Raw genomic sequence first — 27208 nt, forward strand, 5'->3', positions numbered from 1 at the left:
TAAAAAGAAATAATAAGGGTAACAGTGGCACAGTTGGAACACAGCACAGATTGAAAGATTGACAATTAATAAAAGTTTAATTTCCACCATTATAGTATTAATACATCTAGCCAGAAAGCCATCACACAACCCAGCCTGGCAATTAGATTTCCAACAAACCAGCTCCATCTCTTCAGAAAGGAGAAATCATGGCTATTTTCTTTCTGTATTTTTTTGTCTAGATTATTTTGTTGTTCAGATTTATGTTAAAGAAACTGGGGTAGAGAATCATAAAATCTTTTTTTCTGAAATAGAGCTCGAGTGACATTAGGCACAAGAGCAGAATTAGGCCATTTGGCCCATTGAGTCTGCACTGCCATTCCATCATGGCTGATTTATTATCGCTCTCAATCCCATTCTCCTGCCTTCTCCCCATAACCTTTGACACCCTGACCGGTCAAGAACTTATCAACCTCAGCTTTGAAAGCATAGTACAAAGCACTGTGACTACCATGAAACTACCAAACAAAAATGCAGATGCTGTAAATCTAAAACAAAAAAAGAAAATACTAGAGATACTCAGCAGGTTAGGTCACATCAACCAGAGTCAGCATTCGGACTGGAGAGATGCTTTGTTATAATTGAAAAGGAGACAGAAGAAGCTTATATAGCTGCAGAAGGAATGGAGGAGGAGGATATCTCTGAAAGAGTGTAACTCCAATATCCATGGCAAAAAAAATTGTAAATAAGTTGATTTGGTCAATGAGTGAATGGGAACAATTAGACCAGGGGTTCCCAACCTGGGGTCTACAGACTCCTTGCTTGATGGTATTGGCCCATGGCATAAAAAAGGTTGGAAACCCGTGAGTTAGAGACTGAAAACATAAACAACAGCGTTTACAGAGAACCGCCTCTATCCAGCTGTAAAAAGTCCCCAAGTATGATACAATCTACCTTGTTATGACCTTACACCTTATTGCACTGCACTTTGTCTTTAACGGTACCAATATATTCTGCATTCTGTTATTGTTTTTCCCTTGTACTACCTCAATGCATTGCTGCATTGAAATTATCTGTATGGATAGCATGCAAAAAAATTTGGGGTGGCACAATAGTGTAGTGTAACGCTATTACAGCGCCAGAGACATGGATTCAATTTTGCTGCTGTCTGTAAGGAGTTTGTATGTTCTCCCCATGATCATGCTGGTCACCTCTGGGTGCTCTGGCTTTCTCCCACACTTTAAAGACCTACAGGGCATGAGATTAATGGATCACATGGATTAACTGGGCAGTGTGGACCTATTGGGCTAGAATGGTCTGTTATTGTGCTTTATCTCTAAATAAAAATACTAAACAAAACCTGACTGTTATGGGGTGACATGCTGTCATACTGCCCAAAACAGAGATAGAAGAATGCCACACTTGGGACTATCAAAGAATGCCAGTGAATATAAACCCAGAGCCATCAAACGCTCTTGATATGACAAGCTGTTCAAACCTGGAATCATTTCATGAACCTCCTTTGAACCCTCTCCAGTTTCAGCACATCCTTTCGAATATAAGGGAAGATAAGGGGCCCAAAACTGCACACAATACTCCAAGTGAGGCCCCACTAGTGCTTTAGAAAGTCTCAACATTACATCCTTGCTTTTATATTCTAGTCCTCTCGAAATTAATGCTAATATTGTATTTGCCTCCCTCACCACAGATCCAACTTGCAAATTAATCTTTAGGGAATCTTGCACAAGGACTCCAAATCCCTTTCCACCTCAGTTTTCAGAGCTCTTCCCACTCCCATTCAGATATGTCCATACATGGCCTGCTCTACTGCCATGATGAGGCTAAACTCAGGTTGGAGGAGCAACATCTCATATACCGTCTAGGTAGTCTCCAGCCCCTTGATATGAACACTGAATTCTCCAACTTCCGATAATTCCCTCCCCCTCCCTTCCCCTATCCCTATGTCACTCTGCCCTCTCCCCCAGCTGCCCACCACCACCCTCATGGTTCCGCCTCCTTCTACTACCCATTGTGTTTTCCCCTATTCTTTCTTCACCTTTCCTGCCTATCACCTCCCTGCTTCCCCTCCCCCACCCCTTTATCTTTCCCCTTACTGGTTTTTCACCTGGAACCTACCAGCCTTCTCCTTCCCACCCTCCCCCCACCTTCTTTATAGGGCCTCTGCCCCTTCCCTCTACAGTCCTGACGAAGAGTTCCGGCCCGAAACGTCGACTCATCATTTCCATGGATGCTGCCCGACCTGCTGAGTTCCTCCAGCGTGTTGTGAGTGTTGCTTTGACCCCAGCATCTGCAGATTATTTTGTGTTTATAATCCTAGTTTAAACTCTCCCCAATAGCCTTAGCAAACCTCACCGCCAGGATATTGGTCCCTCTGGGCTTCAAGTGCAACCCGTCCTTTTTGTACAGGTCACTCCTGCCCCATGGGTGGTCCCAATGATCCAGAAATCTGAATCCCTGCCCTCTGCTCTAATCCCTCAGCCACGCATTTATCCTTCACCTCACTCTATTCCTATACTGACAGTCACGTGGCACAGGCAGTAATCCAGAGATGACTACCTTTCTGGTCCTGCTTCTCAACTTCCTCCCTGTAGTCTGCTTTCAGGACTTCCTCCCTTTTCCTGCCTATGTCGTTGGTACCAATATGTATCACAACCTCTGGCTGTTCTGCTTCCCACTTCAGGATATCGTGGACGCGATCAGAAACATCCTGGACCCTGGCACCTGGGATGCAAACTACCATCTGTGCTTCTTTCCTGCGTCCACAGAATCGCCTGTCTGACCCCCTAACTATCGAGTCCCCTATCACTGCAGCCATCCTCTTCCTTTCCCTACGATTCTGAGCCACAGGGCCAGACTCTGTGCCAGAGGCATGGCCACTGTTGCTTTCCCCAGGTAGGCCGTTTCCCCCCGCCCCCAACAGTACTCAAGCAGAGGTACTTATTGTCGGGGGGACAGCCACAGGGGTACTCTCTAGTGTCTGATTCCTGCCCTTCCTTCTCCTGACTGTTACCTACTTGTCTGTCTCCCGAGGCCCCGGACTGACTACCTGCCTATAGCTCCTCTCTATCACCTCCTCACTCTCCCTAACCAGACGAAAGTCATTGAGCTGCGTCTCCAGTTCCCTAACACGGTCCCAAAGGAGCTGCAGCTCGATGCACCTGGTGCAGATGTGGCTCCCGGACTTCCCACATCTGACACCGAGCACAGAACACCAGCGTCACACCCATACTTCCTGTCTGTATTCTTCAAAGAATTCCAACAGATTTGTCAGGCAAGATTTCCTCTTGAGGAAACCATGCTGAATTAAGCCTATTTTATCACGTGCCTCCAAGTACCTCGAAAGCACAATCGACTCCAACATCTTCCCAGCACTGAGGTCAGCCTAACTGGCCTATAATTTCCTTTTTGAAGAGTGGAGTGAGATGTGAGATTTCATGTCGATGTGCTCAATGGGTGGGAGGGCTTTACCCGTGATGTAAAAAAAAAACAACTGTAGAAAAATAATTTTTTCAACTGTTGAATGGCAAAAATAAAAAAAATTATTTTGGAATCTGAAAGGCACATATTTGTGCTAAAGAAAGTGATTTTTTGACTATTTCAACTGCATCCAATTGAGTAATAATTCAAAGTTGTATTTCTCAGTACCAATTATGGGTTATGTTATTTTATTAATAATATGTTTGATAGATGAATTTCTTGATGAAAGAAATCATGGCATGTGTGTTAGTGTGAAAGCATACTGAGGCAAAACTGCAACTACAATCTCATTAAGTGGCAAGGCAGATTCAGGGGTTCAACCAACCCACATCTGTTTCTATTTATCTTGTTATATAAGTGTATCAGTTAATTCAATGGTTATCACCTGCACTCTTAAAGGTATCTTACAAGCCAGCTCAAAGCAGCGGCCCTTTAGAGGGTGACACAGTAACATAATGCTATTACAGCACCAGCCGTAAAATCATGATTTAATTCCCAACACTGTCAGTAAGAAGTTTGCATGTCCTCTTCTTGACCACGCGGGATTCCTACAGGCTTCCAGTTTCCTCCCACATTCCAAAGATGCACAAGTGAGTTGTGGGCATGCTACGTTGGTGCCCAGTACAATTCTCACTGATTTGATGTGACAAATTTCCCTCGAAGTTTCGATGTTCATGTGACAAACAAAGCTAATCTTATCTTATAAGCCACTTGACCCTGATGAGTTTTGAAAGGTGTGAGCATTCAGCTATGAGATGTAAAATATGCTCAAAACGCTGAAAAGCATATATATAGCATGCACTGAAATAAAGCAATAAAAACGTATTGTATTTTTATGTTCTTTACAAGCTGGAAGAGCTTTGGAGTTTGCAAAGTATTTCTGAAGTACAGTCAGAGGCAGAGATGCTCCATTCTGCAGAGAGTCCAATCCAGACTAAACTCCTGACTAAAGGCCACCTTTGTACATGTAAAATTTGGACACAGGCTGGAGTGCCTGTGCTTGCTTCCATTTCGAAGGTTTTGGGTAACAACCCGTGCAGCAACTTTGTTTGATGTCGTGGCAGCATCATGTTCCCTGCCTGCTACCCAGTGCACTTCAGCATTTCTGGGAGGCAAAGAATAGAAGAAGAAAAGGGCTTCCTAATGTGGAGTGCTTAGGTAGGTCAGTCAGTGGGTGCCGTACCGAATCCGGGGTTGGCGGCTGTGCACCTCCATCTTCTTCGATCTTGCGACAGCACCGAGTACAGTCTCTCCTCCAGTTTGTTCTCGCTGGCTGCCTTGGCATCGCCCGCCGCCGAACTCGAGCCCAAGGCCGTGTCGGCCTCCAGCTGCGGCCACTTCTTTGAGCTTGGCCATTCCTTAGGCGGAGGCCTTGGTCAGGTCCAGGTACACGGTGCAGCGCCCAAGTTCATCATGTCTCTTCTAACTAGGTGCATAGCATATGATTCGTAGATACGTGGTGAGGCTTTAATCTCTTCCACAGAAGATGGCCGTTGGCTCACAAGGAGCTCATCTGCCCTTTGTCAGGTCTTCTTTTTTTTTAGTCCTGCTGGGTGTCCACACACCCTCCTCACCAGACTAAGTCCGGTGGGGGAGCCGGCCCAAGTCGCCAACCACTCAACCACGGCCCCCAGCCGAGCGCCGGGCACCTGCCCCCCACCGAGTCTCTCTGAGCATCTGGTGCCCGACCAAAAACCATGGTCCAACTTCTTAGGCACTGCATGCTTTATGCGACAGAATGCTCAAGGATATGTTTATTTTACACTGGAATTCGGCGTCAGGTTCATTATCACTGATATACAGTATGTTATGAAATTTGTTGATTTACGGCAGCAGTACAATATAATATATAATTAATACGTTAAAATAGAAATATAAAAATAAATAAATAGTGGATGATGGTGGAGAGGGAAGTGCCTGTAAAGTACGGAGCTCATGCTACTGCTCTCTGTAGCTCCGTATGTTCCTGCGTATTGAAATTGCGATACCAGATAAACAGTGCAAAAAGAGAGTGAAATGGTAAGATACTGTTCAGTGAAGCACCCAGTCAGAATACTCTCCAAAACACAGCTGTAGAAATTTGCTAGAGTCTTCAGTGACATACTAAATCTCTTCAAGCTCCTGATGAAATATAGCCACTGGCATGCCTTCTTTGTAATTGCATCAATATGTTGGGATCAGGAGATTCTCAGAGATGTTGACGCCCAGGAACATCTGCTCACCCCTTCCACTGCTGACCCCTCAATGAGGACTGGTGTGTGTTCCCTTGACTTCCCCCTCCTGAAACCCACAACCAGTTCCTCAGTCTTACTGACATTAATTATGTCTGAAGCATAGCTTTCATTATTCTTATTTTCTATACTGGGCAAACCTTGACTTATCCTGAAAGGGCAAACACAAGATGTTGGAAATGCAAGCAACACACATAAAATGCTGGAGGAACTTAGCAGGCCAAGCAGCATCTATGGAAAAGAGTAAACAGTTGATATTTTGAACCAAGATCCTTCATCAGGACTCAGCCCAAAACATCAACCGCTTACTCAGTTCCATAGATGCTGTCTAGCCTGCTGAGCTGCTCCAAAATTTTGTGTCTGTTGCTTATCGTGAGAGGACACAGGCTACAATTTTTATCAGTACTGCCTGTCTGCAGAAGTGAGGAAGCAAGAGAAGATTAAAATGACTCTTGAAGCAGTCACTAAAGTTTCAGCCTAGACTTTTGTGGTCAAGTCTTTGGAATGAGCTACAATCAAGAGTGCTGCCTGTTTGGGCACTGCTGACACTGAATGATCAAAAGCACTGCTGTATAGTGCAAGTGGCACCTTACTTCCCTTAAACTAACCTACGCACTACCACTATCAGCACGAGCCTTAGATTCCACACCAGCAAGTTCAGGAACCACTATCACTCTCCTGAATTGGCGTGGGGTTCAACAGGTTTCAATTACTGTGTTTTTCACCTACTACAGCTCAGATACTTCTAACCTCTCGATTTTCAGTGAGTGGTTCATCAAAGACAATAAGTTATTTACTCCGAAGAGCCAAAGAGTTAATTCTGCTTCATCAGTTATTAGATGATGGACTCCCCCTTTCCCATTTCTTAGGTTTGACTGAGTGGGCTTTCTCCTGGAGCAGCAAATTATAAACACAAGAGATGCTAGAAATCCAGAGCAACACACACAAAATGTGGAAAAACTCAGAAGGTTAGGACAAGTGACGGAAGTCTGTGTAGAGGAGCACTTTGGTTCCAGTGATCATAACGCCATTAGTTTCAATTTGATCATGGACAAGGATAGATCTGGTCCTAGGGTTGAGGTTCTGAACTGGAAGGCGGCCAAATTTCAAGAAATGAGAAAGGATCTAACAAGCGTGGATTGGGACAGGTTGTTCTCTGGCAAGGAAGTGATCGGTAAGTGGGAAGCCTTCAAAGGGGAAATTTTGAGAGTGCAGAGTTTGTATGTTTCTGTCAGGATTAAAGGCAGAGTGAATAGGAATAAGGAACCTTGGTTCTCAAGGGATATTGCAACTCTGATAAAGAAGAAGAGGGAGTTATATGAAATGTATAGGAAACAGGGGGTAAATCAGGTGCTTGAGGAGTATAAGAAGTGCAAGAAAATACTTAAGAAAGAAATCAAGAGGGCTAAAAGAAGACATGAGATTGCCTTGGTAGTCAAAGTGAAGGATAATCCAAAGAGCTTTTACAGGTATATGAAGAGCAAAAGGATTGTAAGGGATAAAATTGGTCCTCTTGAAGATCAGAGTGGTCGGCTATGTGCGGAACCAAAGGAAATGGGGGAGATCTTAAATAGGTTTTTTGCGTCTGTATTTACTAAGGAAACTGGCATGAAGTCTATGGAATTAAGGGAAACAAGTAGTGAGATCATGGAAACTGTACAGATCGAAAAGGAGGAGGATCTTGCTGTCTTGAGGAAAATTAAAGTGGATAAATCCCCGGGACCTGACAGGGTGTTCCCTCGGACCTTGAAGGAGACTGGTGTTGAAATTGCAGGGGCCCTGGCAGAAATATTTAAAATGTCACTGTCTACAGGTGAGGTGCCGGAGGATCGGAGAGTGGCTCATGTTGTTCTGTTGTTTAAAAAAGGATCGAAAAGTAATCCAGGAAATTATAGGCCAGTAAGTTTAACGTCAGTAGTAGTTAAGTTATTGGAGAGAGTACTAAGAGACAGAATCTACAAGCATTCGGATAGACAGGGACTTATTAGAGAGAGTCAACGTGGCTTTGTGCGTGGCAGGTCATGTTTGACCAATCTATTGGAGTTTTTCGAGGAGGTTACCAGGAAAGTGGATGAAGGGAAGGCAGTGGATATTGTCTACACGGACTTCAGTAAGGCCTTTGACAAGGTCCCGCATGGGAGGTTAGTTAGGAAAATTCAGTCGCTAGGTATACATGGAGAGGTGGTAAATTGGATTAGACATTGGCTCAATGGAAGAAGCCAAAGAGTGGTAGTAGAGAATTGCTTCTCCAAGTGGAGGCCTGTGACTAGTGGTGTGCCACAGGGATCAGTGCTGGGTCCATTGTTATTTGTCATCTATATCAATGATCTGGATGATAATGTGGTAAATTGGATCAGGAAGTTTGCTGATGATACAAAGATTGGAGGTGTAGTGGACAGTGAGGAAGGTTTTCAGAGCCTGCAGAGGGACTTGGACCAGCTGGAAAAATGGGCTGAAAAATGGCAGATGGAGTTTAATACAGACAAGTGTGAGGTATTGCACGTTGGAAGGACAAACCAAGGTGGAAAATACAGGGTTAATTGTAAGGCACTGAGGAGTGCAGTGCAACAGAGGGATCTGGGAATACAGATATAAAATTCCCTAAAAGTAGCATCACAGGTAGATAGGGTCGTAAAGAGAGCTTTTGGTACATTGGCCTTTATTAATCAAAGTATTGAGTATAAGAGCTGGAATGTTATGATAAGGTTGTATAAGGCATTGGTGAGGCCGAATCTGGAGTATTGTGTTCAGTTTTGGTCACCAAATTACAGGAAGGATATTAATAAGGTTGAAAGAGTGCAGAGAAGGTTTACAAGGATGTTGCCGGGACTTGAGAAACTCAATTACAGAGAAAGGTTGAATAGGTTAGGACTTTATTCCCTGGAGCGTAGAAGAATGAGGGGAGATTTGATAGAGGTATATAAAATTATGATGGGTATAGATGGAGTGAATGCAAGCAGTCTTTTTCCACTGAGGCAAGGGGAGAAAAAAACCAGAGGACATGGGTTAAGGGTGAGGGGGGAAAAGTTTAAAGGGAACATTAGGGGGGGCTTCTTCACACAGAGAGTGGTGGGAGTATGGAATGAGCTGCCAGATGAGGTGGTAAATGCGGTTTTTTTTTAACATTTAAGAATAAATTGGACAGATACATGGATGGGAGGTGTATGGAGGGATATGGTCCGTGTGCAGGTCAGTGGGACTAGGCAGAAAATGGTTCGGCACAGCCAAGAAGGGCCAAAAGGCCTGTTTCTGTGCTGTAGTTTCTATGGTTTCTATGGTCAGGCAGCATCTCAAGAGAGGAATAAAGAGTCAGGGATTCTCGATCTGAAACGTCGACTGTTTATTCCTCTCCATAGATGCTGCCTGACCCGAGTTCCTCCAGTATTTTGTGTACGTGTTCACAAGTAGTACAGTTACAGTCTCAACCAGCTGCAACAACGGACCTCAAATACAGGATAAATAAGATTAGATTAACAGGTTACTACTGAACATAAACAGAATATTACCTATCATGAAGTCATCCAACAATGAAGCTAGAGTGTAATTACCTTTGAAAAAACTCATCTTATGTTCTCATTATTTAATGTTTATTTACTATTTTTTTCATTCTGTATCTGCAGAGTTTGTCGTCTTTTGCAATTTGGTTGTTTCTCCGTCTTGTTCTATTTTGTTTCTTCGAATTTACTGTGAATACCCACAAAAAAAATGAATCTCAAGGTTATATATGGTGACATTTATGTACGTTGATAATAAATTTACTATGAACTTTGAAACTGATACAACTTCTATATTAATTATACAATTTCATGACTTTACAATATGGCGGCTATAGCAACTCCTTTGCTAATAAATTATTTTTCGAAATATTGAAATGTCAATTGATGGAAGCACCTACTGTATAGAAAATAGAAATAGTGCAGTACAGCACATTACAGGCCCTTCGGCCCACAATGTTGTGCCGACCCTCAAACCCTACCTCCCATATAAGCCCCCACCTTAAATTCCTCCATATACCTGTCTAGTCGTGTCTTAAACTTCACTAGTGTATCTGCCTCCACCACTGACTCAGACAGTGCATTCCACGCACCAACCACTCTCTGAGTAAAAAACCTTCCTCTAATATCCCCCTTGAACTTCCCACTCCTTACCTTAAAGCCATGTCCTCTTGTATTGAATAGTGGTGCCCTGGGGAAGAGGCGCTGGCTATCCACTCTATCTATTCCTCTTAATATCTTGTACACCTCTATCATGTCTCCTCTCATCCTCCTTCTCTCCAAAGAGTAAAGCCCTCGCTCCCTTAATCTCTGATCATAATCCATACTCTCTAAACCAGGTAGCACCCTGGTAAATCTCCTCTGTACCCTTTCCAATGCTTCCACATCCTTCTTATAGTGAGGTGACCAGAACTGAACACAGTACTCCAAGTGTGGCCTAACCAGAGTTTTATAGAGCTGCCTCATTACCTTGCGACTCTTAAACTCTGTCCCTCGACTTATGAAAGCTAACATCCCATAAGCTTTCTTAACTACCCTATCTACCTGTGAGGCAACTTTCAGGGATCTGTGGACATGTACCCCCAGATCCCTCTGCTCCTCCACACTACCAAGTATCCTGCCATTTACTTTGTACTTTGCCTTGGAATTTGACCATCCAAAGTGCACCACCTCACACTTCTCCGGGTTGAACTCCATCTGCCACTTCTCAGCCCACTTCTGCATCCTATCAATGTCTCTCTGCAATCTTCGACAATCCTCTACACTATCAACAACACCCCCAACGTTTGTGTCGTCTGCAGACTTGCCAACCCACCCTTCCACCCCTACATCCAGGTCGTTAATAAAAATCACGAAAAGTAGAGGTCCCAGAACAGATTCTTGTGGGACACCACTAGTCACAACCCTCCAATCTGAATGTACTTCCTCCACCACGACCCTCTTCCTTCTGCAGGCAAGCCAATTCTGAATCCACCTGGCCAAACTTCCCTGGATCCCATGCTTTCTAACTTTCTGAATAAGCCTACCGTGTGGAACCTTGTCAAATGCCTTACTAAAATCCATATAGATCACATCCACTGCACTACCCTCATCTATATGCCTGGTCACCTCCTCAAAGAACTCTATCAGGCTTGTTAGACACGATCAAAGAATCAGAACTAAAAAATCTAAATCATCCAGTGGGTATTCTATATGTGCAAAGCAATAGGGCACCAAATAGCTATTTTGGTCACAAAATGTCCACTGAAAACCCCTTTCTTCCCAAAGCCCACAACCTCTGGCTGCATTGAAAATGCCCTTTTCAAGATTGTTTATTGTCATTCTTCAGTACATGAGGTTAAAGAAGAACAAAATTATTGCTTCTCTGGACCCCGTGCAACATAAAATAACACAGTAAGCATAAAGAACACAATAAACGCAATTCTATAAAACACATTGCACAAGTAACTGTTATATACATAGACTGACTCTATACATATTAAGTGACACTAGGTGAAGTGCACGTATTGGAGGTTTTGCTCAACCTGACAGCTTGGGAGAACTAACTGTTTTTGAGGCTGAGCTACAAATTTCAAAGTAAATTTATTAGCAAAGTTCGTATACGGTCACCCTGAGATTCATTTTCTTGTGAGCATTCAAAGTGGATACAAAGAAAGCAATGCAATCAATAAAAAATGACAAAGATAGAAAAACAATCAATGTGCAAAAGACAAACTGTGCAAATACAAAAATAACAAATTATTTTTATTAAATAAATAAATATTGACAACATGAGTTATAGAGTCCTTGAATCCAAGGCAGCCACAAGCAGGATTAGACGCAGTATGGGGAGCAGCCAAATGGACCAAAGGAAAATCTGGCTCTAGTACTTTCAGTAGGGGGTATTGAGCCGCTGTGGGTCCCACAGATTAGTGCACTCTACTGCATCAAGGATCAATGGTGGAATGCTTGTGACCCAGCAAGAAACCTAACGCTAGGGGACGACACAAGGCGCATAGATAATTACAATAGCAATAAAACATAGTCACAAAAAATAATATACGGCAATACTAGTCTTAACGTACTGGGTTGGGGGCTGGCCCTCCCACTGTTGCTGCCCTCCAATGTTCGCTTGGGGAAGGACAAGCTGGAGTGCATTCATCTGCAGCTGCACTAGTGTGTGATGACGAACTGCTGCTTGCTTGTTCTTACAGAAACTTGGCTCCAGGACAAAATCCCATGCACCATTAATCTACAGGGCATGACACTCAGGGAATTTGGCAAATTTTTTTGTGTCACTGTATGCTTGACTGCTATCGTAGTCATATGTGCCAGATGTGCTGCATGTGACTGTTGGTTCTGTGCTTTACACCTTGGCCCCAAAGGAAAACTGCTTCGTTTGGCTGTATTGATGTGTATGGTTGAACTTGAAATTGAAAAACAATTTTGCCTCAAGATTGACCAAAGACCAGCTTCCATAGTCATAGTCATATTTTATTGATCCCAGGGGGAAATTCCCACGGCGATGTGATCTAAGTCCTCCATCAGTATCACATTAGGACTATTCTTCAGTAACAACATCATGCCCTCTTCAATCAAGGAGGAGGTACAAGAGTCTGAAAACACTTAACGTTTCAGGAACAGCTTCTTCCCCTTCAGCATCTGATTTCTGAATGGACACTGAACCCATGAGCACTTCCTCAGTAATTTTTCCTCTCTTTTTGCATGACTTATTTACTTTATTTTTTTATATATACTTCCTATTGTTATTTATAGCTTTTATTACGATGTATTATAATGATATTAAACCTGTTTCAATAGTTTCAACGGTTTCATTTACGATCAGAGAATGTATACAATATACATTCTTTGCAGACATCCATGAAAACAGAAGAGTGCCCCAAAGAATGTGTGACAGTAAAAACCTTCCACACACACAAGCAGCGCAAAACAGCGACCCTCCCACACCCACTTCCCCAAAAAAGCATCAGCACCTTCCACCCACCAAAGCCCCCAAGAGAGACCACTGTCTGCAGTCCAACAAAAACTAATCATTCACCCGACAATCTGATATACCACAGGCTTTCTCTCTCTCCGTAATAAAGGGAAAAAGGTGTCCCCCTTTCACAGTGAGAGGGAAGACATAACAAAACAACTCGCTAATTTATAATGATAAAGTCTGTTGCGCCGCCTTTTTATCCCCTCCCCCACCAAGTTCTCTAACCCGAGAATCAGCAATGAGAGAGAGGGAGGAGGGAGGGAGAGGGAGAGAGGGAGGAGGGAGGGAGAGGGAGAGAGGGAGGAGGGAGGGAGAGGGGGAGAGGGGAGGGGGGAGAGGGGGAGAGGGGAGGGGGGAGAGGGGGAGAGGGGAGGGGGGAGAGGGGGAGAGGGGAGGGGGGAGAGGGGGAGAGGGGAGGGGGGAGGGGGAGGGGGAGGGAGGGGGAGAGAGAGGGGAGAAGGGGGGAGAGAGAGGGGGGAGAGAGAGGGGGGAGAGAGAGAGGGGAAAGAGAGAGAGGGGGAAGAGAGAGAGGGGGAAGAGAGAGAGAGCGGAAGAGAGAGGGGGGAAGAGAGAGGGGGGATGAGAGAGGGGGGGAAGAGAGAGAGGGGGAGAGAGAGAGGGGGAGAGAGAGAGGGGGAGAGAGAGAGGACTAAGGCGATTCACTGAGTACACAGCCTCCAACAGCTGATCGGCTGCCCCTGATGTTCCGTTTTCTCCCGTGACGCTTCAGTCAGCTGTACAGGCATAGAGCCAGCCATTTCACAGGGCTGCGAAATCTCAGAACCCCGAAGGCGCACTCGTCTTCTAGGCCACTCCTATGGGATCTCAAAAAGCGGCCAGTCATGAGCCCCTGGGAGCAGGTCCCACAACCACAAAGAGCCTGCGTCTGATTCTGATTCTGTTACGGCCCTGATATGGAAATAGTGTTTGGGGTGGGAAGGTGATTGACGCCAGGAAGCACCTGGTCAAATTTCTAAAGCAATGCAAAGTGACTCAGAAATGACCGTTATAGCATTTGACTTTGAAGGAAATAGATCATTTTCACTTGGATAATGCCCTGAAATCCACCATTATGCTATTGAATTTCTAGTCAACAATTCCCAGCTCTAAACAATCTGTCACAAGAGAAAAGGAAAATTAAACATGGAAATTAAATCCCAAGGTTTAATCTATAGAATCCAGAACGAATTAACATTTCTATTAAATTAAACGGATTCATACCAGATGTTTCAAAATCATTCTTCAGTAAAGCACTTATTCAATATATGGAACCAATATTAAGAGATTTATTTTACACCTCAGTGCAATAATATCCCACTAATATTCACATTAACATTTCTGCACCACAGTGTGGATTACAAAAGCTGGATCCAATCTCTGACCTCAACAGCAGCCAAGTTTCCCTCATACAATCAGCCGGCATACACCACTGGGCTTTACACAAAATAGTTAGGGGTTCGACACCTTTTCTGCATTTTTCTTGTCTAATCACACTTTGATCAGCCAGCCTTGTACAGTGAACATAGAACAGTACAATACATTACAGGTCCTTCACTCCACAATGTTGTACTGGCCTTTTTAAGATCAATCTAACACTTCCCTCCAACATAGTCTACCATTTTTCTTTCATCCGTGTGCCTATCCAAGAGTCTCTTGTCTCCCCAGTGCATCCGCCTCCACACTACCCCCAGCTGCATAGTGTAAAAACAAACTTACCTCTGACTCTCCCCCCCCCCCAATACTTTCCTCAAATCAGCTTAAAACTATGCTGCAGTTGGAGCATATCATAGCCTCAGTTCATCACAGAGCTGAGTAAACATCACAGGGCCACAGACGCGAAGCCAGGCGTCACTGCAGCCGGAGTAGGCCACAGTCTCAGTTCAGCGCAGAGCAGCGAGCAGAACCTGCCCTTACCTCACCTCCAGTTCCAGCAGCCTGACCTTTTCAATCTGTACACCTCTATCAAGTCACTTCTCATGTTCTTTCGCTCCAAAGAGAAAAGCCTTAGCTCTCTCAACCCCTCCTCATAAGACATCTCTCTAATCCAAGCGGCAGCCTGGTAAATCTCCTCTGCACTCAAAGCTTCCACATCCTTCCTGTAGTGAGGTGACCATAACTGAACACAATATTCCAGTGCTTACACATTCACTTCATGTAGAGGACTTTGTGTAGGGATGAAACACTGTAACATACTTTTCGTAAAAAGTCCACCCATACGAATTAAAATCAAATACTCAAATTAAAGAATTGCTTCAGTTCAGGTTCTCAAGTACTCTCAGTAACTCACTTGTGTGACTGAATAATTGTTTAGTAGTAGCATATATACAAGATAAATTATGACAGATTAGTATTAGTATTTATACAAGATAAACTATAACAAATTATTTTTCAATAAACTTTGCACTTCCCAGGACACAGTTATTGTATTAAAGCACTTTATCAAATTACCATTTCTAAAGACAAAGTCAATTAAAAGAGACACCTTGGTTAGCAAGGGGAAAAAAAACTTTGCTTCTTTGTGGTTTTGAATTAAACATCACAAAAATAAATGCATACATTTTATAAACAAACTTTTTTTCTGATACTTTGATTGTATTTGAGCTTCCTGCTTGGAGAAAAAATGTACTCACCTCTGTCTCAATGCCTTCTCTCTCCAAAAGCACTTCCACTTATTATTTATATTTGCATCTTTATTAAAATATAGTTGAAAGGCAGCATCCAGCCTCACTCTGTTCTCAATGTTTATTGGTGTTTCAATATTTGCAACACAATTATCTGGACCAAATAACAATCACTGCCAATTTTGGGGCTGCTGTATTTATTCAGTTTAAATTATCTTTTGCAAAATTACTAAATCTCATATTTAGTTAATACACTGAGAAAATATTCTAATATGAGAGACACGAGATTCTGCAGATGTTGGAAATCCAGAGCAACACACACACAATACTGGAGGAACTCAGCAGGTCAGACAGCTTCAATGGAGAGGAATAAACAGACCCGAGACCCTTCATCAGGACTGGAAAGGAAGGGGTAAGATGTAAGAATAAGGAGGAGAGGAACAGATGATAGTTGAAACCAGATGAGGGGGAAGGTGGATGGGTTGAAGTGAGAAGCTGGCAGGTGATAGGTGGAAAAGGCCTGAAGAGGAAGGAATCTGATAAGACAGGAGAGTTGGCCTCGGGAGGGAGGGTAGGAGGTGGGGCACCAGGGTGAGGTGATAGGCAGGTGAGAAGAGTTGGAGGAAAAGGGGAGCCAGAATGAAGAATGGAGAAAAAGAGAAGGCAGGATGGAAAATTACCAGAAGTTGGAGAAATCGATATTCAGGTAAGAGGGAGATTCATGAGTTTCATTTGTTTTGTCACTCCATTCATCACCATTTTTGTTCAGGAATTCTTTTAAAAAGTCCCATTGTCTGGTTTCCTTAATCACTAGTCTTTTTGGTGCATAATTGTCAAACCATTTTCCTTGCGAGTAACTGAGGCAAGTCTTGATTTATTTAACATCAGGTCAACAGGAGATGGCATGGAACTTCAGATATAAATACAACATACGTCATAAACTAAATCTTTCAAAACTGTGCTTCACAGCATCATAAACAACTATATGTTGTGCATCAGTCCTTCTAGGTGAGGCAACACTTCACCTGCAAGGGTCATCTTCTGTATTTGGTCTTCTTGGTGCAGTCACTTCTATGTCAATGAGACCCAACGCAGATGGAGGGACTGCTTTGTTGAGCACCTTTGCTCCATCTGCAATAGGCAGCATTTCCCAGTGAGCAAACGTAGCTTCCTATACTGCCACGATGAGGCCACACTCGAGTTGGAGGAGCAACACCTCATATTCCATCCCAGTAGCCTCCAACCTGACGGCATGAACATCGATTTCTCTAACTTCTGGCAATTTCTCCTCCTCCTCTCTTTTTCCATTCTCCATTCTGGCTCCCCTTCTCTTCTTCTCACCTGCCTATCACTGCCCTCTGGTACCCCTCCTCCTTCCCTTTCTCCCATGGTCTACTGCCCTCTCCTATTAGATTCCTCTTCTTCAGCCTTTTGCCTCTTCCACTTATCAGCTTCTTACATCTTTGTAGCAATGAGACCAATGTTGCTTTTGCTTGAGCAGCTCTCAGCTTTACATCCTGACCCTGTGATACAAGAGTTTGTGTCAGACCTGTATGTTACCATTGCCACCCACAGAGCTCTGCTCCCCACCCACCTTCTCCCTCAGCTGGTCTCACCTATCAACTGCCAGGTTGTACTCCTTCCCCTTCCCTCCACCTTCTTATTGTGGAATCTATGCCCTTGCTTTCCATTCCTGATGAAGGGTCTCGTCTCAGCCAATCTCCATAGATGCTGCCCAACTTGCTGAACACCTCCATCATTTTGGGTGTGTTGCTTTGGTAATTTTTCTGATTCACGAATTATGGAAGAATTTGACATAAAGTTAGTCATAAAATATTAAATCCTGTATTCAGCAATATGCATATTTCACTGTATAGACAAAGATTTTAAGCATGGTTGAGTCTTTGCCTCTCCCCTTAGACACAAATGCTTTACATTTGCATAAAATGCTATTCATTTCTTGCATTATTCTAGATGATTTACAGAATCTGCAGAATCTCCTGAGTTTGTATTTCAGCTATGAACTGGTTCACTGACCTTTCTATCAGGGTCCCACACAGCAGCCGAATGAGCTTCTGCATGTTCTCAGTACACAGCCAGTTCCAGTGGTCCTTCATCAACAAGCAGACAAGATCAAGTGCAACATCTGCCAAGACTGTTTCAGACCCCTCTGTCATAATGGAAATAGAAACAAGCACCATCTTCAATTTAAAAAAATCAAAATTCAAAGATTTTTCATTATAACGTGAGCCTCAGGAAGTATTTCATAGCCTATTTATAATAAGCACATTTAATAATTTTGTAGCAACAAACAACCTACTGGAGGAACTCAGGAGTTGAACAGCATTGAGAGTTCTTCCTGCAGATTGCTTGTTGTTCCAGACTCCAGCATCTTCAGTTTTTTAAATTTCTGCTTTAGTAATTTTGAGGTCTGTTTGCAGGGTGGCATGGTAGCGTAGTAGTTAGCGCAATACTTTACAACACCAGCGATTACTGATCGTAGTTCAATTCCCACCCTGTAAGGGGTTTGTACATTCTCCCTGTGACCACGTGGGTTTCCTCCCACATTAGGATTAGTGAGATGCAGGCATGCTAAGTTGGCTCTGGAAGCATGGTGACGCCTGTGGACTGTGTGGAAACGTACTCCAAAGAGCTCTAAGAGGTATTCTTACCCTTGGCCATTAGACTCTATAATGAGTCAACCTATAGCCGGGAAAGTGATGACCCCCTCCTGTTAGACTGTTTGAGGTAACTTATTTTTTATTCCTTCTTACTTCTCTTCTAATAATTGTATATCAGCATTTGTAATGCTACTGCGACACTGTAATTTCCTTTGGGATCAATAAAGTATCGATCTATCTGGTAAAGAATTGCATTTTTGTCAGTAACAAAATGGAACGTGGATCGCACCAGAGTGCTTTGCTAATGGTGTTCGTGCAACATGATGCAGATTGACCTTGAGTATATGACAAACTGTAAAGACAAGCAGATGTGTTTCTAGAAGAATGCCAAGTACACTGATTAAGCAGGCAAATAGAATGCACCCTGACCTTGAAGAACTGATGCAAAGTAGCATTCACTTGAGTATAAAGGAGTGACTATGCTGTCTGTTTTCCTGAAGCTATCATCAGCTCATGTGCTGCTAGTCTTCCCTTGCAGCAAGTAAAATGAATGCGCATATGACTCAGAGTCAAATATTGTTCGTTATGAGACATAGCGAAAAGTTACTCGAGAACTTTCTCTAGCTCAATTCTTGAACTTTGTTGGTCCTTGGCACAGGGCGATACTGTTCACTGTATGTTTCAATGTACATGTGACAAATAAAGTTAATTTAATCTAATAAAATACTGAATTTACTTACGAAGGATGTAATGCAAAGTTATTGTGTAATATAGGCACAAATAACCAATATATTCCAAAGTTAGGAATTGATTTGCCAAAGACATCATGAGGAACTCACAGCACAGAAAGAATAGAGGATCAAAAAAGGAATATTTTAGAAACAAAGTTATTGACAGACCTTTCCTAATTTATGACTTTCAAACAAACTCATGCTCTAGTAGATGCCCAGTTGGGTTTAGCACGAATAAACAGAAAATGATTAAAAGAAAACGGGAATACAAAACTTTGATTAGCTTCATGCTTCTTGTGAGTTAAAGGATCAGCTGGCTCACCTGAAACCAATGGAAATTGTAAAAACGTCCTTATGAATTGATAAGAGGAGAATTAGCTGTCCTTTTTTTTATTATATATTGCATATTTTCTTATTACTATGTATGATTATGATGATATCTATTTTATATTGTTGCTGATATATATTTGAGATAATTCTCCCCTTATCTGCATATATGTTTTCTCAAAATCAATAAAAAGATTCATAAAAAAAGGAAATTGTAAAAATGCAGCAACAGCCATAGAGGTGCACTTGGAATGTATTTTACGGTCCTTGTCCAGAATGGGATTTATTGAAGTTATGAAAGTGTAAAGTGTCAAGTGTCTGTATCAGAATTTCTTTCATGTCAGGTTACTTTGTAGAGTGGTCAAGTTAAACTGTTCTTGCTTCTAATTAAGAAGTGTGTGGGTCAAATCCCTGTGTGGGACAGGGCACAATGCTCTCTTCTTGCTGCTGCCATCAGGAGTTAGAGTCAAAATCACCTTTAGTATCACCGGCATATGTCATGAAATATGTCCCCCCCCCCCCCCCCAACAGCAGTACATTGCAAAACATAATAATGAAAATGTATAAATTACAACAAAAAGTATATATAAAAATAAATAAGTAGCGCAAAAAGAGAGAAAGAAAAAAAATGGTCAAGTAGTGTTCTTGAATTCATTGTCCATTCAGAAATCTGAAGGTGGAGAGGAAGAAGCTGTTCCTGAATCATTAAGTATGTGTCTTCAGGCTCTTGTACCTTCTCCTGGATGGTAGCAATGAGAAGAGAGCATGTCCTGGGTGATGGGGATCCTACAGGACGGATGTCACCTTTTTAAGGCATCACCTTTTGAAGGTCTCTTCGGTACTGGTAGAGGAGCCCCAGGTTCAGGAACAGCTATTACACCTCAACCAGACTCCTACACCAGAGCAGATAACCTCACTCAACTTAACATTGAACTGATTCAACAACCTATAAATTCACTTTCAAGGTCATTACAACTTAGGTACGCAATATTTATTACTTATTTTTTATTATTTTGATTTTTTTCTTATGCGTATTTGCACATTGTCTGTCTTTATTTTGTGCAACTTTTCATTGATTCTACAGTGTTTATTTCTATTAAGTGTGAATTGTTTGTTCGTTAACGTAGGCAATCATCTTTCCTTGAGCATGATTGTTAATTGGCAATTTTTTTTTCTCTTTCTTTCCGGAAGTGGTTTGCCATTGCCTTCTTCTGGGCACTGTCTTTACAAGATGGGTGACCACAGCCATTATCAATACTCTTCAGAGATCATCTGCCAGGTATCAGTGGCCACATAACCAGGACTTTTGATTTGCACCAGTTGCTCATACGACTTCATGTACCACCTGCTTAGCCACCCAATGGGTCACACCTTACAAAGGTGACCTGCAGACTAGTGGAGCAAAGGAGCATCTTACACTTCCTTTGGTAAAAACCGATCTCCACCCTGCCACCCAATTAGTGTGAATGCTTGCAAGAAAATGAATTTCAGGGTAGTATACGGTGACATACAAGTACTTTGAACTTTGAGCACATGCTCTCCGCTGATTCTTACTGGAGCTTTCAGATAGAATATTAAACAGATATTTAAAAATCACAGGCGGATACAGCAGGCTATAAAGTGACTTCTTGTTACCAAATTCCTACTTTCTCTGACTTTGATAAACTTTAAAAGCAGCTGTCATTTTGTGAGCACAGTTCTGGCAAATATTCCTTCTTGATGCACCCTCACTCAAAGCGTAATTCCCAGTTAATTATAAATGAGCTGAATGTAGAATCTTTCAAAAGTGAACCATTCATTGAGCCAAAGTGTACTTAGTTCTGATTAGGAGTTCCATGAGGAACCACTGTAGACACTCTCCGCGTAGGTCAGCTCATCTTCAATTTCATGCGCTACAACTTACTGGTGGTTCTCAAAGCAAGAAATTTGACTAAATATTCTATTAATAACACTTATTATATGGAAAATTTTGGTAAACAATCACCGTAAACAATGAAGAGGCGAGTGAAGGCAAGGCCGACCTGAGGGTTGAGGCGTACAGGTGCTAAACAGAGCCGGAGTGAGGTTGAGGCGTGCTGCAGGAGAAGATGGAGTCAGAATCGGAGACATAGCAGGAGAGAGCGGAGAGGAAAAAAGCTGAAGCTGTTTCAGAGCCCATCCACCTAAACTGGGAGCAAGGTTTTATCCATCGAAGCACCGTGCCGATTTGGAAAGGTCAAGTATGGGCCGGAAGCAGTACCGAGCTTTGATGCGGCGCCCAAGTTTGGGGACAACCCAGTGCTTGGACAATTTAAACGTCAGGCCAGATGGTCTTAAAAGGCAAGGTGTCGGGACCAAAGGCAAGGGTCCAGCCGGTTCCGCTCCACGACGTTTTACTCCGCTCTTCTCGGCACTGAGGCTGAGGCTGTGAGTCTGTTCCGGCTTCACGGCAATTTGCCTCTGTGCAATGGACTGAGACGGAGACTATGGGCCCATTCTGGCTGCTCCCGGCTTTGGGTTTATGGATTCAATTTCATTCTGAATGCTGATGCTTGCTTTATTGCTTGCATGACTTGATTTGACTCCCGTTTCCGCACATTCTTTCAGGTTTCTTGTTTTGTGGCTGACCATTAAGCAAAAGAATCTCAAGGTTGTATGACTTATACATACTTTGATAATAAAATGTACGTTGACTTTGACTTTAAAAAGCAGAGGTCACTTCAAGCGCAGATACACTTTGCATCTAGTCTCTCATTATTTTACATCAGGGATCGTTGGCATAAACAGTACAAGCCATTTTATTTTAAAACAAAAATTCTGGAGGAACTTAGCAAGTCAGACAGCATCTATGGAGGGGAATAAACTATCCACATATTGGGCTGAGAAACGTTAACTATTTGATGCTGCCTGACCTGTTGAGTTTCTCCAGCATTTTGTGTGTGTTGCTCTGGATTTCCAGCATCTGCAAAATCTCTTATGTACCCAACTTATTTTATTGAGTCACATACCTTAACCAAAAAAAAGTAAATGTAAGTTAGTGGTTTGTCTTTCTTTACTTCAGTTCAACATGGTAATTAACTTCTAGTATTTTAAAATTTGAACCTTATAATTTGGTAAGATTTATTTTTTTAACTACTTCACTGTACTTGAACTATTTATAAATGTCTCCATCGGGGGAATTTTTAAACATTTTGAAAATCTTAGCCACAAAAAGGCAATCAGGGCGATGTGAGATCAGGGTAAAAAGGATCCACCTCCTGAGGTTTCTTCACCACTTATAGCACAGTCAGCCTCTTCAGAAGATGCAGTCAACCCTCTGCATGTGGCTCAAGGTAACATGGGCTAATGGTAAATTGGATCCAATACAATCCAGCCCATTGTAAAACCATTTGGAACCCAAGGTCATGATGAAACACTATAAAAAACATGTTTCTTTTACAGAATTTTTAAAAATCTAACTTTAGGTAATATAATAAACATATTGTTCCAATAATAAATTTATAACCAACAGATTAAAAGAGCAAGTTTAATTATCATTCAACCATATACAGCTAATTGAAACATAATTCTCCTGGGTGCCAAGATGCAAAACACAGTACCTCCGGTCACAAGAGGCACATATAGTCACAACAGGATATAATCTGGTTGCTTTCAGGCAGCAGTGTGGTAATATTCAAAAGTTCAAATAAATTTATTATCAAAGTACATACATGTCACCATATCCAACTCTGAGATTCATTTTCTTTCAGACATATTCACTAAATAACCATTACAGAATCAATGAAAGACCACACCAACAGGGTGGACAACCAGAGTGCAAAAGACAACAAACTGTGCAAATACAAAAAGGAAGAAATAAATAAATAAATAAACATCAGACAAGCAACCAGTAAATACTGAGAACATCAGATAAGGAGTCCTTAATGAGTCCATCGGTTGTGGGGCAAATGAAGTTGAGTGAAGTTATCCTCTCTAGTTCAAGACCCTGATGGTTGAGGGGTGACAACTGTTCCTGAACCTGGTGGTGTAAGTCCTGATGGCAGCAGCAAGAGGAGAGCATGGCGAGGATCCCTGATGATGGATGCTGCTTTCCAGCAACAGCATTTCATGTAGATGTGCTCAATACTGGGGAGGGCTTTACCCGTGATAGACTGGACCATATCCACTACATTTTGAAGGATTTTCCATGCAAGCATATTGATGTTTTAAACTGACTAGTAACAAATTAAACAAATTCACTGAGTGTAGTCGGCATTAATTTTTATTACCAATTTCCTGCTACCTCTTATATTGGTGATAAATTTTAAAGTCACAGCTGTCATCTGTGAACTCCGTACGTCTCTCAGGGGGTTCATAAATTCTACAAATGAATCACCAAAAAAATGAAGATGGGGGAAAATTTCAAGCAGATTTTGTCAGCCAAACACAAGCAAAACTTAATGGCCACTTTATTAGGTACACTTGCTTATTAATGCAAGTATTTGATCAGCCAATCGTGTAGTAGCAACTTAATGCATAAAAACATGCAGCCAAGGTCAAGAGATTCAGTTGCTGTTCAGACCAAACATCAGAATGGGGAAGAAATGTGATCAAAGTGACTTTGACCATGGAATGATTGTTACCAGACAGGGTGGTTTGAGCATCTCAGAAGCTGCGACCTCCAGGGGTTTTCACGCACAAGTCTCCAAAGTTACAGAGAATGGTTCAAAAAAAAATCTAGGGAGTTGACAGTTCTGTGAGCAAAAACATCTCCTTAATTAGAGAGGTTAGAGGATAATGGCCAGACTGGTTCAAGCTAACAGGGAGGCAACAGTAAATCAAGTAGCCACATATTACAACTGTGGTGGGCAGAAGAGCCTCTTTGAATGCACAAAACTTTGAAATGGATGGGCTACAGCAGCAGACGACCATGAACATACACTCAGTGACCACTTTATCCGGCACAGGAAGTACCTAATAAATGTGGCCTCTGAGTGTAGTTACCATTGGACAGTGGAGACAAAAAAAGTGTTAAAACTACAAGTATTTTTAAAAAATTAAGATCAATTACAATCTTCCTCTACCTTTGAAAATATATATTTATTAAACACCCTGTATAATAACTAACATTTGGACAATGGAGAAAATTTCATGACTACGCTTTCTTTAATTAGATCATTCTGTGTCAACACAGAATTTGGTATTGGCAGTGCTGTACTTCCACCTAGTGGAGATAGTATATTATGGGTATTCCTCAAAGCAACCCAAAAAAATAATTCTAGACTCTTACAGGGTGATTTTTGTCTTTTTTTGATTAAGTGTTTTTCTAGCTCAAATCTAGCAGTGACATCCAATTCTATGAGGCTGCCTCCTACAAATAGCAATATGCCAACATTAGGTAAATTGATGAAAACTTGCGGCATTAATAAAAATTAAACACGAGATTCTGTGGATCAAAGTTCAAAATTCAAAGTTAATTTATTATCAAAGTACATACATGTCACCATATACAACTCTGAGATTCATTTTCTTGTAGGAATACTCAATAAATCCAATAACAATAATAGAATCAGAGAAAGACTGCACCAACGGGGCAGACAACCAGTGTGCAAAAGACAACAAACTGTACAAATACATAAAAAAAAGAAAGATAGAAATAAGCAACAAATAGAGATTATGACATGAAGAGTCCTTGAAAGTGAGTTTTTAGGTGGTGGGAACAGTTCAGTAATGGGGAAAGAGAAGGTGAGTGAAGATATCCCCTTTGGTTCAAGAGCCTGATGGTTGTGGGGTAATAACTGTTCCTGAACCTGGTGGTGTGAGTCCTGAGGCTCCTGTACCTCCTTCCTGATGGTTGAGGGGTAATAACTGTTCCTGAACCTGGTGGTGTGGGTCCTGAGGCTCCCGTACCTCCTTCCTGATGGTTGAGGGGTGATAACCGTTCCTGAACCTGGTGGTGTGGGTCCTGAGGCTCCCGTACCTCCTTCCTGATTTCAGCAGTGAGAAGAGAGCTTGGCTTCTTCCTAGCATAATGCTAGAAATCCATGTACCTATTAATGCAGCACACACAAATACTGGAGGAACTCAATGGGTCAGGTAGCACCTATGGAAATGAATAAACAGTCAATGTTTCGAACCAAGACCCTTACATCAGGTCTTGATCAAGGATTTCGGCATGAAATGTCAACTGTTTATTCATCTTCACAGATGCTGCCTGAGCTGATGAGCTGCTCTAACATTTTGTGTGTGCTGCATTAATAAAAGAGCTAGGTACACAAGATACCTCCTTGCCCTTCTTTAAAACAGTTCCCAAAGGTCTTCAACATCAATGTACAACAGAGGGTTAAAATTTCATTTTGAAGTTGACAGCTTAATGAGCACAACATATCCTGTGCAATGCACCATAATGTCAACTAAACCAGCACACCAGTGCCATCACAAAGAAAGCATGACAGCACATCTATTTTCTTGCAAGTTTGCATAGATTCAGCATGCCAGTAAAACTTTGACAAACCTCTATAGATGCACAGTAGAGAGCATCCTAACTGGTTGCATCACAGCCTGGTATGGAAACACTGATGTCCACATACAGATTGAATGCAGGCAAACTGGATTAATGTAAATGGGCAAAAAGATGTCAACTTGGAGTTGGTAAGCTGAAGGGTCTGTTTCTGCACTATACAGCTCCAATACAATGAGTCAAAGACTGCTTTGTAACAGTCAGTTATAGACCATGTGGAGGATATGTAGAAATAAAACCAAAATCCTTCTCAATAATGCAGCTGGAGGAGAAAGAATGTGTTGGCATTTCATGTAGCAAACAAAAGAGACTGTTAAGAATGATCAAGAAATATTAACACACAATGTTTTCCTTATTAATAAGCTGTCACATATTCTCAAAAACTAGAAACACCCAGACTTCTGGAAGACATACCCACAATGGGACACTATCCTTTCCCCAATTAATTTTAATGGTTCGTGTGTTGGTGAGTGCAGAGCTGGATCTCTGGACAGAACATATCAATAGACTCGTAGCACAGCACAGAAGCTGGCCCTTTGGCCCTCTACGTCAGCGGTCGCCAACCACCGGGCCGCAAAGCATGTGCTACCAGGCCGCGAGGAAACGATATGAAACGATACGAGTCAGCTGCTCCTTTCCTCATTCCGTCACACACTGTTGAACTTGAACACCCCCCCCCCACAAGAATACTGTCAATTTGTCAATATTAAACCAGTCCGCGGTGCAAAAAAGATGCTTCCTAAAGCCCATCTCTTGGGTCTAGCTTTTGATCATCCAGACTAACATTTATTTATGTATAATCCAGAGTAATACACACAAAATGCTGGAGGAACACAGCAGGCCAGGCAGCATCGATGGAAAGGAATAAAGATTCAATGTTTTGGGCATGATGAAGGGTCTCGTACCAAAACGTCGACTATTTATCCTTTTCCGTAAATGCTGCCTGGCCTACCGTGCTCCTCCTGCATTTTGTGTGTGTTGCTTTGCATTTCTGGAATCTCTGAAATCCCTTGCATTTGTTTTTGTATCTCAGTTTCACATGCTTGTTGGAATTGTCTTTGGATGGTTTGCTATTTTAAAGGTGTGATATAACAACTGTTGTTGAGTAAATACAAAGCAACACCAAGTGATTAGTCAGGGTCAAATGCTTACCAGAACTTAGGTACTGGTTGGAAGATGGCTCACTGCTTTGCAGCCTCTTGTCCAAGGAACCATATTCTTTAGCTGCATCACTTTTTGTCGCCCTTCCCTTCAAGTTCTGTTGTGTTCTTCCCAGCAGCTTTTCTTGTTCAGAGATAAAGTCCTCCATGGCTGCTATGGAAAGGCCTTCTGATAACTGAATAAAAACAGTTACTTAGTAACAAGATCAAGTAACCTTTTTGGATACGTCTTTATTAGCTTTGCACAACAAGATGGAGCAAGATTTGGTTTGGTCAGTTGAAAATCTCCCATAGTGCTGGACCTTACCGGGGGGCGGGGGGGGGTGCGGTATTTATTCTTAAAAATTCATTGAAAGCAGGTGATTCTCCAATTTTCTACATCCACAAATTAGGTAAGTTGGTAAGGCAATACAGTAGGTTGCATTTGAGGAAAGTTAGCGTATAATTATAAAGATGAATACTTTTACAACCTAAATTTTGGTTTTTAATTTTTAGTAAATTATTGACAGGTTTTGGAATTTTTCTTGAATTTTTCTTTTGATTTGACATGATGTACAATATTGTAGATTAGCTCAAAAAGTCCTATTTCA

General features: G+C 42.1%; 1 protein-coding gene across 9 annotated transcripts in view; it reads right to left on the bottom strand.

The window, feature by feature from the left end:
* Positions 1-27208, bottom strand: part of snx19b (sorting nexin 19b) — a 190568-nt gene that overhangs the window by 133606 nt on the left and 29754 nt on the right. For 7 of the 9 annotated variants that reach the window (XM_072238546.1, XM_072238547.1, XM_072238548.1 and 4 more), the window contains exons 7-8: positions 26611-26794; positions 17339-17471 (exon numbers count right to left, since the gene is read on the bottom strand). In XM_072238546.1, the coding sequence (XP_072094647.1) occupies positions 17339-17471; positions 26611-26794 (317 nt within the window). Of the gene's footprint in view, positions 1-17338; positions 17472-23999; positions 24385-24421; positions 25042-26610; positions 26795-27208 lie in introns of those variants that run through there. The other 2 variants (XM_072238554.1, XM_072238555.1) reach the window with 2 other exon arrangements.

The sequence above is a fragment of the Mobula birostris genome, chromosome 20 (assembly GCF_030028105.1).
Source record: "Mobula birostris isolate sMobBir1 chromosome 20, sMobBir1.hap1, whole genome shotgun sequence".
Lineage (NCBI taxonomy): Eukaryota > Metazoa > Chordata > Chondrichthyes > Myliobatiformes > Myliobatidae > Mobula > Mobula birostris.